This window comes from Cricetulus griseus, chromosome 7 (genome assembly GCF_003668045.3).
Source record: "Cricetulus griseus strain 17A/GY chromosome 7, alternate assembly CriGri-PICRH-1.0, whole genome shotgun sequence".
Taxonomy (NCBI): domain Eukaryota; kingdom Metazoa; phylum Chordata; class Mammalia; order Rodentia; family Cricetidae; genus Cricetulus; species Cricetulus griseus.
Genome location: NC_048600.1, coordinates 89,902,283 through 89,917,239, shown reverse-complemented (window position 1 = coordinate 89,917,239; position 14,957 = coordinate 89,902,283). Strand labels below are relative to the sequence as shown.

The window sequence follows — 14,957 nt, the reverse complement described above, 5'->3', positions numbered from 1 at the left end:
ACAGACTGAACTGAGTGTGTGGGGAGGGGGGTGGCAGTTTGCTGGAGGGAAGATGCTAAATGAGGTTTCCAGCTCTTTCCTAAGGGCCTCTGTATGTCAGAGAGCTAGCAGTTTGGGACCACTGCTCATGTTCCCTTGGTTGCTCTGTGTCCCTGCTCAGGGTGGCAGGAGCCTGTGTGGCAGCTGCCCTTCAGCTGATTCCAACAGGCTGGGCTCAATGAAGAACAGGACTTGAAGCCCTGTCAGGGGTCAGGGAGGAAATGCTGGGCCTGGCTTAGGGCTGCTTAAGTATCTGTGCTACTTTTCTAACAAGGTAAAGGGTCAGCCCGCTGCTCCCTCTCCCCTCCTGAGAAGGAAGCTTGGTCTTACTGAAGCGGGTCCAAGACCTGGAGTCCAGGGTCTCTTTAGTCCCCATGATGCCATAATCTTTGAAGTCTGCTTCAAAGTGGGAAGTAGGGTGGGGAGCTTTGTCTACAGCGAGCACTCCCTGAGGTAGATGAAGTCTTTCCCAGAACTCTTATATGTTGAGTTCCACTGGCCACTGTCTCTTAAAGAAGAAGGCAGTTCAATTGTAAGCACATGGGTGAACCAAAATTCAAAACCCAATTACCTCTGGCTTTGTGATTATAGGCAAGTAACGTGTGCCTGAGTTTCTACACTGTAAAAATGGGCTAGTGAGCCAGGCGTTGGTGGCGCACACCTTTAATCCCAGCACTCAGGAGCAGAGGCAGGTGGATCTCTGTGAGTTTGAGGCCAGCCTGGTCTACAAAGCAAGTTCCAGGACAGCCAGGACTGTTACAAAGAGAGAGCCTGTTGGAGGGAGGGGAATGAGCTAGTGAAAATTGTGTCTCTCTTTTAATGACAGGGAACAATGCACACGAGGCAGTTCCGTGAAACCTGGGAAGAGACCAGCTTGTTGATGTTGGTGATCTGACTTTTGGTGTTTATAAAGGTGTGGTCAGGGAAGGCTTCCTGGAGGAGGGAGAGAGACAAGCAAGACAACTTGTTGGACAGTACCTATCCCAGGAAGAGTGGGGAGAGCATGATGCAGGAGTAGAAAATGGGCTGCCCTGCAGAGCCCAGGAACAAGGAAGGGGCAGGGGCTAGTGGAGTGGGGGGGGGCAAAGGCACTGGGGACACCCTTCCTTGCCTGGTTCCCTCCCACCCACCTGATCCCCCTTGGCCAACAGCACGACCACAGAATTCAGTCCATAGCCCTGTCAGATGGACTCTCTAGGTGACTTCAGGCATATTAATAGCCCCCCTGAAACCTGATCCACCATTTCTGCAGACTCTGAGCTTAGTCAGAAACCTCTTCCTCTGGGACCCAGAGATGGCTGCAGAGAATGACGGTGCAGTGTCAGCTTTCCTGGGGGATAGGACTGCTCCGGGCCCACCCCACCTTGTCTGTTGACCTTGTGTCTGCCGTTGTCAGGTCTCAGTGGTTCTGGGATGACTCTTCCCGCTATGGTGCAGATGCTTGAGCCACAGGTGGGAGGAGTGCCTTAGACATCCTCATAAATGAGATCCATGCACACACCCAAGCTTCTCTCTCACTGTCTGGTACACCCCAAACCCATGGATCTCCCATGGGCGATCAGGGTTGCTAGAAATGGTCGGTTAAAAAAAAAGGCTACAGAAAGGTGACAGGTGCTGTGTTTGTACAAAACAGCGTTTTCCAGCTGCTAATACATATCCATGTCAGCAAAATGTCTTTTTTATCCTTTGGAGATTTTGGCTTCATCTGTGGAGTGTAGAGGGGGCATCTGTTACTTTTAAGAGCTCCCATGTGATCCTAATGGGCAGCTAAGCAAGGGCTACAGATGGGGCGCTTAGCACACCGCAGAAACACATTCTTAGCACTCGACAAGGCTTTGGAACACTCTGGCTTGGGGGCTGTCCAAGTGTGAAATGTCTAGGATCTGGCCAGGTTCTATGGGATGGTCACTCACGGTTCTCTTTCTTCAACCAACATTTTGCCTCTCTGAGCACCTATGACAGGAAGCCAAAGTTCCTGGTCCCAGAACTTGAAGATCCAGGTGTAGGGCCATCACTGAACTACCAGGTTGGGAAGTGCAGTCTCTACTGTCCCTACTAATGGGAGTGATGATCACTCACTGTCTGGGTCACAGAGTAGTGTGGCACATGGGACATGGCTGACCTTGCATTTTTTCAGCTTCTTGGGGGCTTCTATACCAAGACTCTACCCAGATTTCTTCAGGAAGTGTCTGTCCTCCTCTCCCCCCAGTCTGCCCCTAGCTTGAGGATGAAGTGTTTTGGTAGTGATCTGGCTTGCCTTTTGGGCCCTTAGCCGATCCTGTCAGTGGACTTGAGGGCACGAAGAAAAGTCTTTTTTCATAGAGCTGAGGCCAGATACGTGAGAATGGGTGCAGTGTGTGGTTCCCAGCGGGGTGTGCCGGTCCTTAGACTGGAAGAACATGGGAATGATTGGCATGAGGGAGGTACCCTTTCTGGAAAAGTGGCAGGTGCCTCCTACCATCCAAGGGCACCACAGCTTGTTGAACTCTTGCAGGGTCTACCTGGGTGTGTCTGTGTGGTTGCGAATGGGGTCCAGGGCACTTCAGCTGTGAGAGCCTGACCAGCAAAGGACTGGGTGAAGAGAGGAGGTAGAGAGGGAGCCAGAGTGGGCAGAGCTGTGTGTGTGCCCTTATCCCTTTTATTTGGCCTGTCCATGAAGTAAAAACAGGGGTATGAGTTGCCGCAGAGCCCACTTGGCTTCCAAGTGAGCATTCATTTGGAGAAGCAAGACCGGTTAAAGGTAAAAAGCCCATCTCCACAATGAGTTTGTGCTTCATTGTCCTGTTTTCCGTTTTTGGTCTTCTTCACAGCTCTACTCTACAAGCCTATTGACCGAGTCACCCGGAGCACGCTGGTCCTACACGTGAGTGTGGGTCCTCAGAGTGGCCAGGGGTGGGTTAGGAATTTATGTGAAGGCATTGGAGTCATTGGGACTCCATCTGGGGAGTAAGGCAAGAGGGTCCCTGGGCCCTGATTGTGCCTTTCTAGCCTATGGTAACCATGCCAACAGGGCCAGGTCCTAAATATAGCTTGGCTACTGAGCTTGATATTTGGCCAAATGCTCCCTAGGAGGCAGACACTTGCTGCTGCTTCATCCCCTGCCTTGTGGTCTCCAGGGCCCTGGATCAGCTGTGCAGTGGGCAGAAGAGCATTCCCCAGCTGTTTGGTGAGATAAGGCTTGACCCAGCTGTTGTCCCTAGGGAAAAGAGTCATGACTACAGCAGAAATCGGAGGAACATTGCCTTCACCTCTGCTGCTCTGACCCTGGTTTTTCAGTTCCAATTCCGCAGACATAGCTGGATTAGAGTGTGGATCCTAGAGTATCCCCTCAGAATGCTTTGGAGGATTGAATGCTCCCCACTGTCTTCTGGTTGAACTTGAACCACTCCCCTCAACTCACCATCCCACCCCATCCTTTCCCAGGATCTGTTGAAGCACACACCTGTGGACCACCCAGACTACCCACTGCTTCAGGATGCCCTCCGAATCTCCCAGAATTTCCTGTCTAGCATTAATGAGGACATTGATCCCCGCCGGACTGCAGTTACAACCCCCAAGGGGGAGGTGAGTTCTGAGCCCTGCACAGCTTCACACCTAGACTGAGTAGACAGTTGGCCAGGTCCCTTGTCCCTGATGTTCTTGGTGTCGGGGCACCATGGCTGAGTGCCCTGTGTACCCACAGCTAAAGGGAAGCCTGCAGCCCTTGACCATACTTATAACACGTCAGGTCCTAGATAAGGACTTTAAGACGGTTCTCTCATTGGTCCCTATAATAACCTGGTAAGACAGAAAAGGGAACTGAGCCTAGACAATTTCTGAGTCTGGCACAGGTATCCTCACACAAAAGTATCAGAATCAAATGTTTACTGGAATATAAACATTGCCCTCACCAGAAGCTGGGCCTCTGAGTACCTCACTCTTGACACACCTCCTTGCTCCTATTGGGATGATGTTCTCAGGGAGCCCCTGGGAGAAGCTTAGTCTACACAATAGGTAAACCAGAGCTAGGCAACAGGCCCAACAACAGAAAATGTCAGTACTAGAGATAGTTTAGGAAACCAGGCTGCTGCAGTGTCCTTGGAAACACCTAGATGTTGCATTTTGGCCCACCTGGGGTGATGTGGGAAGCTTCCTGATGGAAGACTGGGGAAGCAGTGTGAAGAACTGGGGAGATTGTGACCCTCAGGGGTCAACAGTCTGGCCCAGATTGAGTGCCTTCCATCTAATCAAGATAATTAAGGAGCATTTAGGAGGGAAGGCTGACTGGGTTTATGCTCCTTTGTTACATTTATGAGCCTCCCATGTCTGCTGGGAAGGGAAGTAATGAGGGACAGGGTCTGGAGCATGACTAATGGGGCATGGAGCTGTCTGTACACAGTTCCCAGCCCTGGTTTGCAACACCCCAGAAAATGGCACTACTCTGGGGATATCTGAAAAAAATCTCTAGAAGGCACAGAGCACTCCCAGTTTCAGGTTGTCTTAATCATATCCTTTCAACATGCTCACCCACAGACAGTAGTGTATGTAGGTCACACAATATATAGTGCACACAGAAGGCTGGGATAGCTGATGACAGCTCGGGAGAAGCCCGCCAGCTCTGAGGGTGGCAGGGAGGAAACTACTTGTCTCATGTGCCGTGAAATGCTTCTGACTGTCCTGATCACCAAAGTCTCCCCCTCCCCCCTTGGGGAATCCCAGAGTCTTTCATCCGTAGTTGAAGAATCCACTGAGAAATAGCATGGACGAGCCTGAGTGTGTTGGCTGGGCAAGATGAGCTGAAACTAGATCAAACTCCGTTGGGAGGGGCTGTGAGGTTGGCAGTGTTCATGGCCAAGAAATGGAGAAACCAAGTCATCCCCAAGAGTTTTTATCCAGGGGAAGATGCTGAGAGCTGGGGGAGAGGGTGCGGCTGGGTACTGAGTTACATTAATTGCATGCTGTGTGTCCCTGCACTGTGCTATTCCACAGTGAATGCTGCTTCACAAGGCAGATACCACCCTCTTAGCTATACAGACAAGCAATCTGAAGTTAGAGGGGATCACAGCTGAGAAGGGAAGGGTCAGGATTCTGACCAAACAACACTCCAAAACCAGTACAATGCAGGTTGGGCCCTTGCTGCTCTCCCCTCTGAGCAGGTGGGGGTGTCCTGTCTCCCTCAGACTCGGCAGCTGGTGAAGGACGGCTTCCTGGTAGAAATGTCTGAGAGCTCCCGGAAGCTGCGGCACGTCTTTCTCTTCACAGATGTCCTACTGTGTGCCAAGCTGAAGAAAACCTCTGCAGGGTAAGAATATGGGGAGTTGGGTCACAGTCAAGGACAACCAGAATGCCCAACATGGAATCCTCAGCAGCCTGGGCTTTCTGTAAGGCTTGTTAGCCAGGAGTGGTGGCTCATGTCTGTAGGGAGTCTAACACAGAAAGACTGCGGCAAGTTTAAGACTTCCAGGGTTACAGTGTGAGAACATACACACATACATTCAGTTCAGTTGTACTGTATAGCCTCTTCTAAAAAGAAATCCTGTTGTTTTAATTATAAAGGTAATATATTACAGGAAAAAATAACCTGCTTGAATACAAGTGTTAAGTCTTTTGTGACTATATTTCTTTAATTTTTTAATTGCTGTGTTTTTTCTCATAGTTGTGCTAATGGAGAATGCCTAATTTGGGGCTCTGCTTTTTTATTTTTTGGTATTTTCAAGACAGTGTCTCACTGTGTAGCTCTGGCTGTCTTGGAACTCACTATGCAGACCTTGAACTCATAGAGATCTGCTGCCTCTGCCTCCCCAGTACTTGAAGGCGTGAACTACTTCATCTAGCTTGAGCTCTGCCTTTTCTATTCCTGTCATACGCATTTTTCTTACTGCTGCTGAATGTCACAATCACCACTGTCCTTTTCTGTGTAATATTAAGTGGCAGAGTATTAATTATTCTGCGTAATAAATTGACTTTAATATTAAAGTCATAATTTACTGAAGACAAAGTTTTGTTTTTCGAGACAGGGTTTCTCTGTGTAACAGCTCTGGCTGTCCTGGAACTTGATTTGTAGACCAGGCTGGCCTCAAGCTCACAAAGATCCATCCACCTGCCCCTGCCTCCTGAGTGCTGGGATTAAAAGCATGCGCCACCACTCCTGGCTCAACAAAGTTTTTGTTAATTACAACTCTGTGAATATTTATTGCATCTGCTGCCATTTGTTGAGGGCTTCTGCCATTCCAGGTGCTGTGACAAATGCTTCAGTTACATTATTTCTAATCTTCCTATCTTCACAAAGTGGTTACTGTTTTCCCTGTCTGACAATCAGAGGTCATAGAGAAGGCATGTAAGGTCACACAACTAGAAATGGGGGAGATGGAACCTGAACCCTAATCTAACTTGGAAACCCCTTTCTCTTCAACTTCTTTTCAGTAGTGTGGACACACACTGCATGACCAGAAAAAGTTGCTCCATATTTATTGACATATTCTTCCATCTACATTTATAGCCTACTGTGTGCTAAGTATGTTGCTTCACACTAGAGAGGAAGATCTGTGTGCTTATTGAAGCATAAGGGACCAGAATTGGGAACAAATCTAATTCTCAGAGGAAGTCAAAGCAGGGAGGAGGTCATTATGGGCTTCGGTTGAGGACATGACTCTCAGGAACTAGACCCACAGAGATGCCAACAGTAAGCAGTGTACTGGGTTTATGCTCCACATGAGCCCCCAGTGTCTGCTGGGAAGGGAAGTAATGAGGGATAGGTTCTGCAGCCTGACTAACAAGACATGGAGCTTTAGACTTCCACCTTCAGTCCTTCTCCCACAGCAGATATTAATAATCAGTCATAGCACCTTTCCCCACTAGGTGTGGATGTGGCTAGCTAGCTTGCTTACTTGATCAGTGGGTAGATGGATGGATGGAGGGACGGACGGATGGAGGGACGGACTGGTTGGGATGAGGTCTTACTATGTAGCCTTGCCTGGCCTGGAACTGTCTATGTAGACCAGGCTGGCCTTGAAGTTATAGAGATCCACCTGCCTCTGCTGGGATTAAAGTCTTGTGCCACCATACCCAGCTCCGATCTAGTTTTGTACCCTCAGCCCAGAGCTCTGTATGATTTCTATGGATCAGAACTGGCATTCAGAACCACATCTGTAGCCCATCCCACTGTAAAGGACAATGAATGTGAGCTTCAGGATGGATAGACTAGAGGAGCCAGCAGGGAGTGAGGCACTCGATAGGAAAACATGAGCCCAGCCAGCAAGGCTTCATTCTTATCGATACACAATGGTTTGGATATTTAGAAGCACCAGTCTATCAAGGTGAAGAACAGGCCTCGGCTGCTGGCTGACCCTGATTCTCAGTGCTCCACATGTGTGTGCTTAAAGTCCCAGGAGTCTCAGCAGATCCCTTTGTGGTTAGTTTTTTGCTCTGGATGAGCAGTTTGCATTGAAAAGGCTGCTCTGCTCAGCTCATGTCTCCCTGCTTGCTTACAGAAAGCATCAACAGTATGACTGTAAGTGGTACATCCCTCTGGCTGATTTAGTGTTCCCATCCCCTGAGGAGTCAGAGGCCAGTCCCCAGGTGCACCCCTTCCCAGATCATGAGCTAGAGGACATGAAAATGAAGATCTCTGCCCTTAAGAGTGAGATTCAAAAGGAGGTAAGTTCATGGCCTGGGGCTGTTTTTGGCCTGGGTGTTCTGGGGTGGGGGGGGGCTGAAAGCTTGAGGGTGTTATAGGGGAAGCAAGATGCAAGAATGGGAGCTCCTGCCTGTGTCAGTGCTGAGGGAGGGCCAAGGACCAGTGCTTAGAACCTAGTGGATTTAATTGCGGAATGGTTCCTCAGGAACCGCATTTGTTGAACAATTTAGAAAGGGAGAAAGGAGGGATGAGAGGCTTTCTTGAGAAAAAGCAAAAGGCAAATAAATAGGATGAAGGGACCCGAGTACCACAGTTGGCCAACCTCATCAGTTAGTCCCTGAAGCATATGCTAAGAAAGAGAACTGAGATTCTTGGGCTGCAGGGATAGCTCAGCAGTTAAAAGCAGAGGACCTGGATTCAATACATAGCACCCACATTGCAGCTCACCACTGTCTGTAGCTCCAGTTCCAGGGGATCTGGCACCTCCGCAGGCATTCATGCAGGCAAAAACCAATGCACATAAAATAAAAATAAATAAATGTTCTTTGTTTGTTTTTTTCAGACAGTTTCTGTGTAACATCCCTAACTGCTACACAGGCTGTAGACCAAGCTGGTCTCAGACTCACAGAGATCCCCCTGCCTCTGCTTCCTGAGTGCTGGGATTAAAGGCATGCGCCACCCAAAACAAAAACAAAAACCTAATAGTCTGTGGATCGTAGTCACAGACCATACTGTAGAAGAATTGTACAAAATAACTAGAAGGTGAGGACTTTTAAAGAGGGGAAATCAAAATAGAAACTGAAAACGATTTAGAAGTACATAAAAAATGAAACTACTGCAGACCAAAACCTATGGAATGAGGCCAAAGCCCTGTTTAGAGGAAAATGCCTAGCCTGATATTTGTGTATTCAAAAGCAGTGGCTTGGGCAGGTGAGGTGTCTCAATAGGTAAGAGCACTTGCCCAAATCTAAACTCCTGAGGACAGTCCCCAGGATGCACATGATGGAAGGGAAAAAATTGACTCCTTCAAGTTTACCCACTGAGCCATCTTGCTGACCAAACTAATAATTTTTAGCCAGATGGTGGTGGTACATGACTTTAATCCCAGCAATGGGGAGGCAGGTGGATCTCTGAGTTTGAGGCCAGTCTGGTCTACAGAGTGAGTTCCAGGGCAGCCAGGGTTACACAGAGAAATCCTGCCTCAAAAAAATCAAAAATAAATATAATAATGATGATAATAATTTTTTAAAGATTTATTATGTATACAGTGTTCTGCCTGTATGTATCCCTGCAGGCCAGAAGAGGGCACCAGATCTCATTATAGATGGTTTCAGCCATCATGTGATTGCTGGGAATTGAACTCAGGACTTCTGGAAGAGCAGCCAGTGTTCTTAACTTCTGAGCCATCTCTCCAGCCCCCACTAATAATAATTTTCAAAACTCATTTTTCTAGTTGTCAATATAATAAATGCTTACGGTACTAGTAGAGTAAAAGTGATTATCACTCACCTTACATTAAAGTATATGTGGTTGTGTGAGTGGGGGCATGCGTCATAAGACCATGTGTCCTGTTCTGCTAGTTTTTTTTTATTTTAAAGATTTATTTATTTATTACTTATACAACATTCTGCTTCCATGTATATCTGCACACCAGAAGAGGGCACCAGATCTCATAAGGGGTGGTTGAGAGCCACCATGTGGTTGCTGGGAATTGAACTCAGGACCTCTAGAAGAGCAGTCGGTGCTCTTAACCTCTGAGCCATCTCTCCAGCCCCTGCTAGTTTTTTTTAAATTTATTTTTATGTGCATTGGTGTTTTGCTTGCATGTATGTTTATGTGAAGGTGTCAGATCTTGGAGTTACAGGCAGTGTGAGCTGCCATGTGGGTGCTGGGAATTGAACCTAGGTTCTCTGGAAGAGCAGCCAGTACCCTTAACCTCTGAGCCATCTCTCCAGCCCCCTGTTCTGATACTTTTTAAACTTGTCACAGAACTATTCCTGAACTCTAGACCATCAGATTCCCTTTAGTAGTTATAATATATTCTGTCTCAACTTCCAAACGTGTTATTTGTACATTTGGATTGTTCCTGATTCCCTCCCTGTAGGAGGCAGGTATACAGTGCACATTACTGCCCTGTGTCTGGAGTCTCTACAGGTGACATGGTTGGGCAGTTGTGTGCATTCACTTGGCAGAGTCACCTTTGAGAAAGTTGACTATCTTCTTCCTACAGGATGTGAGAGCCACTGTCACAGGGCTGGCTGTGAGATTTGTTAGAGTTTTGCCAGACTATTATGTTAAGGGCTGGGGAGATGGCTCAGTGATTAAAGTCTTGCAAGCAAGAAAACCAGAATTTAGATAAATAGAGCCCATGTAAGTCCTGACTGAGCAGGGGACCCTTCTGTAATTGCAGCACTTGGAATCACCCAGACCAGGCTGGCTATCAAGACTTTAGGCCTACACAAGCATGTATGCACACACATGTACATCGCACACACCCATGAAGGAAAAAAGATGCGGTTCATCCAAATTAAAGAGCTTGGGGATTTCAGTGACACTGAGATTTAAAGCACAGGAGGAAGCTTCCTTGATAAAATAGAAAGTTGGAAAATTGGAGAAAGCTACGAGGGCAGCGTGGGAGAACTTTTTAGCGAGCAGGGCAAGCTTTGGCAGCAGATGGGATCACTGCCAGAGTCAGAGGCCCTGCAGTCAGACCAGCAGCTGGGACTAGATGCTGAAAGGTGTCTGAGGGCTTTCTAATAGAGGGTAGAGTGTGGGAGGTCACTTACAGAGTCTGTGAGAAGAGGCCTTACTTTGGGGGGCTCTAACTTTGGGGTGGTCTAGTTGTCTAGCCTGACTGTGGATGTTCTATAAAGGGGCTCAGGACTGGGGCCTTGTGTTAGTTGCATATGAATGGAAAATGCACAGGATTTGGGAAATTAGCTGGTTCTTGGGAGGTGCATACCTAGGCCCTAGATCAAAACCTCATGCAATATAGCAAATAAGAACTGATTAGCACACAGGAGAAAGTTGTGCTTAGCGCAGATGAGTGAGACGTACAAGGGAAAACACCCATGTCTTGTTGTCTCGTCTCCTGCAGAAAGCCAACAAGGGACAGAGCCGAGCCATTGAGCGCCTCAAAAAGAAGATGTTTGAGAATGAGTTCTTGCTGCTGCTCAATTCCCCCACAATCCCGTTCCGGATACACAATCGGAATGGAAAGGTCAGGAGGAGCAGGGTGGAGGGTCGCCTGTTCCCTTAATTCAGGGCTGCCCACTCTCAGTGGCTTCCTGCACTGACACATGGCTATCAGGGACCCAGGCTGGGACCCCCATTTCCCAAGAAAGCTGCCAGAGCGCTAGCCCTAGACATGCTCTCTTTGCTAGCAGGAAGCTACTGCCCTCTGCTGGCCACAATTGGCACTGGCACTGCCACTCTTGTTACCAGGCTTCCTAAAAGGACAAACCCACCCTTTCTGCCTCCTCCGTCAGCCTCAGAGGGAAGTTGGGGGTGCACCTTGTCCAGCTGTGGTCACTGCGCTAAACTCTTCTCTCTCCCTCCAGAGTTACCTGTTTCTTCTGTCCTCTGACTATGAGAGGTCAGAGTGGAGAGAAGCGATCCAGAAGCTACAGAAGAAGGGTAAAGTCCCACCCAGTCCCATGCTGTTCTGAAGGCATCCTTGGCAGCAAAGGGCCTTGTGTCCTCCCCAGTTTGTTAATGCCCAGTGTCTCTCTTCAGCCCTCATAGTCACCTCTTAAGATGCTGGAGAGGTGTTATCCTTGGGATGTTACCATCAATTGAGGTCTAATTAAGACACACAGCGAATTTATAACAGGCCACCTAGGGCTCTGGGTTGGATGTCTTCCCTCCTCCTGCTTCCCACTCACACACATGAGCCCCTTTAGTTACTGACACCTCTGACAGCACCCACAACTGTGCTCATGTGAATACCTGCAGGACTTTCCCTCCTCCAACACTAGCTGATTTCCTGAAGCATCTTCAAGGGAGAGCAGCAGGCCCTCGTGGACCTGTAGTGAAGCTCTGTCCTCTCTTGGCTCCTCCCACAGATCTCCAGGCCTTTGTCCTGAGCTCTGTGGAGCTCCAGGTGCTCACGGGATCCTGTTTCAAGCTTAGGACTGTGCATAACATTCCTGTCACCAGCAATAAAGATGGTAAGACTTGCAACTCCTGTCTGCCCAGCCAGCAGGTCCAGGCTAGAGGTCTTCTACAAGGACCAGGAAGGATAGGTGTGGGTGCTAATGGCTGATCCCTCTGCCCAGTGTGGCTGGAACTGCTCCCTTGCCAGGGCACAGGGATTGTAAATGGGAGGTACTCATTCAAGGGCTCAAGTGTTCCTTGGCCCCATCTAGTTTGAGAGAAAAATCTATGCCCTGGAGTGTTGGGGTGGTTGAGTTCTTGAAGAAGTCTTCAAACCAGAGCATAAGGCTGCAGAATGAGGCAGGGATCTAGGGGGAAGGATGAGACAGACAGTGCGCAGAGTGGAGAAGAATATGAGAAATCAGGCCAGGTGTTTTAGGAGGTAGATTGGGAAGGGCGTGAATGCCAAGCAAGGGAGTTTGGGGTGGTGCTGTAATTCCAGGAGTCCACAGGAGGCCTCTAAGCAGGGACAGTTATTGATGAGGCTAGAAACTGGCCCAGAGTGTGCTCCCTGATGCTGGGAGGGTTTCTGCCTCCCCAATTCTGGGATTTCAGGCTCACCTGGGGACCTTTGTGTTCCAAACAAGGACCAAGCCTTTCTCTGAGTCTTTTCCATTAGAACAAAGTGACTCAAATCAGTTCATTTCCATTTTGAAAGATTAGGCAAAGGAGGGCAGCCTTGGGATGAGCTATGTTCATAGGGAGGGAAGGTACTAAACACCTGGCCTAAGACATTTGTTCTAGTTCCCAGTCTCAACAGAGGGGAGAAAGGACCCCTTCCTTCCTAGGGCAGTTTACACTGTGGAAAAACGTGGGCTTTGGACTTGTTTCCCAGCTGGCCACCAGGTGGTGCTGTGTACCAAGGCCCCCTGTCTGCCTTCCCATTAGTCCCGGGTGGAAAAACTGATATGTCTTTATCCTCCAGTCTTTGCTCTCTTGCAGACGACGAGTCTCCAGGACTGTATGGTTTCCTTCATGTCATCGTCCACTCTGCCAAGGGGTTTAAACAATCAGCCAGTAAGTGCCCCCTTGGCCCTAGGAAGAAGCTGAGTGGCCACTGCCCCTCTTTCATAGCTAGTCCCTATGGTCCCACTATGCAAGGCTCCCTCCCCTCAACTGCTCATCTATAATGTCCCCAAGCTGGGGCCCTGCCAATATGCCTGGTGTTGTTGGACTTTCCTCAAAGTCTAGGAGCCAATTCCTCTTGTCAGGAAAGTTGCCTTTGCCCTTTGTCTCCAAGATCTGCTCTCCTTCAAGCTTTTCCTCTAGAGCTCCAGACACCTGAACTCAAACCCAGGTCTTGTGATTATAAACTTTGTGACCCTGGGCATATTTTCTAACCTTTCTGAGCCTCAGTTTACTTTTCAATAAAAGGCTGTCACAGGCCTGGAGAGATGACTCAATGGTTAAGAGCACTTGTTGCTCCTGTAGAAGACCTGGGTTCAGTTCCCAGCACCCACATGATAGGTCACAGCCATCTGTAACTCCAGTTCCATGGGATCCGACACCCTCTTCTAGCCTCCACAAGTACTAGGTACATGTGTGGTACATAGACATATGTGCAGGCAAAGCACTCACATACATAAATCTAAAACAGATTTTTCTTCTAAATTTTGCTTGAGACTATATGTAGTCCTGGTTGACCTAGAACTTGCTATGTAGATGAGGCTGGCTTCATACTCACAGAGATCTACCTACCTCTGCCTCCTGAGTACTGGAATTAAAGGATGTACTACCATGCCTCAAAAAAGAAAAATAATTAAGACAATCACATTTGGTTTTATTGACCTAAAAGTGGACTTAACTATTACTATGTGTATGCAGTGTTTGGGGTACTGGGTTTGGATCTTCGTTTCTTGCATACCAGGCAAATGCTTTACTACTGAGCAATACTCTATCCCAATTAAACATTTTTTTTTAAAAGACAAGGTCTCACTATGTAGCTCTGGCTGGCCTGGTACTCTATGTAGTCCAGGCTGGCCTAGAACTCAGAGAGATCCACTTGCCTCTGCCTCCTGAGTGTTGGGATTAAGAGTGTGCACTACCACACCTATCTTCAATTAAACTTCTTATTCTGCTTCTTGTCCAGTCAGTTTATAGTTCCTGACTGCTTGCCACATGAGGAAACTGAGTCACAGGGATGAGAAATGACTTACCACAGTACACAGGCTCCAAAATTCAGGGCTCTTTCGTCCTTATAACAAGCTTATGCTATTGGCCCTTAAACAGCCATTCATTCAGTCAGCATTGCCGGGAATCTCCCCATGCTTCTGGGGTGAACAGGCCTCTGCTTGTGTCCCATCATGCTCAGGGTGAAGTATAGTCTTGGCACCTGCCACGCTGTTGTGTCACTTATAACTCGCCTGTCCTGCTGTGAGCACTTCAAAGATGGGAAGCAGGTCTCCTTTGTCCCTTAAAGTTTAGGGACTCTAAAATGCTAAGTGACAATGAATATTTACAGCATACCCAGAGAAAAACAAGAGCGTGGCCAGAAAGTAGCCAGTGCCTTGGCATGTGCAAGGTCTTTGCAGGTTCATTTCTTGTCCTGGTCTCCTGGCATCTCCCTGTGGTCACTAATGTAATTTCTGCTTTGTACATGGGAGGCTGAGACTCCAAGGATTTTCCCAGTTTGTGTGGTCTGTAGAGCTGCTCTCTAGGATCCATGTACTCTTGATACCAGAGCTCAGGCCCTGCCCCTCAGAGCTTGTACCCCTTCCTTCTACCATTGCTTGTGCTTGGCCCTGTTCCTAGGCTGTTTGGGCCTCACTTGGTGTTTCTGTTCTTCCCCTGCAGACCTGTACTGTACTCTGGAGGTGGATTCCTTTGGCTATTTTGTCAGCAAAGCCAAAACCAGGGTATTTCGGGACACGACAGAGCCCAAGTGGGATGAGGTGAGTAGAGGAGGCTGTGTCCCAGTTTGTCATTGAGCATGCCTCTCTTCTGGGGGTGGCTGCATCACTGGCTGGCCCAGCTGTGTCTCCCTTACCACTTGCTCCCCACTAGTCATCAGACCAGTATTTAGGTCAGTGATTCATGGGGTTTCAGCGAAAGTTACTAAGCCCTGCTCCACCAGTCACACAGAGGTCCCCAGGAACTCCAGAAAGAGCCAGTGCCCCCCTGTGTCTCGTGATGTGATCCTTCTGGGTCC

General features: G+C 48.5%; 1 protein-coding gene across 5 annotated transcripts in view; it reads left to right on the top strand.

Moving 5' to 3' along the window:
* Window positions 1-14,957, top strand: part of Abr (ABR activator of RhoGEF and GTPase) — a 201,001-nt gene that overhangs the window by 148,581 nt on the left and 37,463 nt on the right. For 3 of the 5 annotated variants that reach the window (XM_027426695.2, XM_027426697.2, XM_027426700.2), the window contains 9 exons: window positions 2,850-2,902; window positions 3,463-3,603; window positions 5,175-5,320; window positions 7,509-7,674; window positions 10,752-10,874; window positions 11,215-11,290; window positions 11,719-11,823; window positions 12,752-12,826; window positions 14,603-14,700. In XM_027426695.2, coding sequence (XP_027282496.1) covers window positions 2,850-2,902; window positions 3,463-3,603; window positions 5,175-5,320; window positions 7,509-7,674; window positions 10,752-10,874; window positions 11,215-11,290; window positions 11,719-11,823; window positions 12,752-12,826; window positions 14,603-14,700 — 983 coding nt within the window. The remainder of the gene's footprint in view (window positions 1-2,849; window positions 2,903-3,462; window positions 3,604-5,174; window positions 5,321-7,508; window positions 7,675-10,751; window positions 10,875-11,214; window positions 11,291-11,718; window positions 11,824-12,751; window positions 12,827-14,602; window positions 14,701-14,957) is intronic. The other 2 variants (XM_027426696.2, XM_027426701.1) reach the window with 1 other exon arrangement.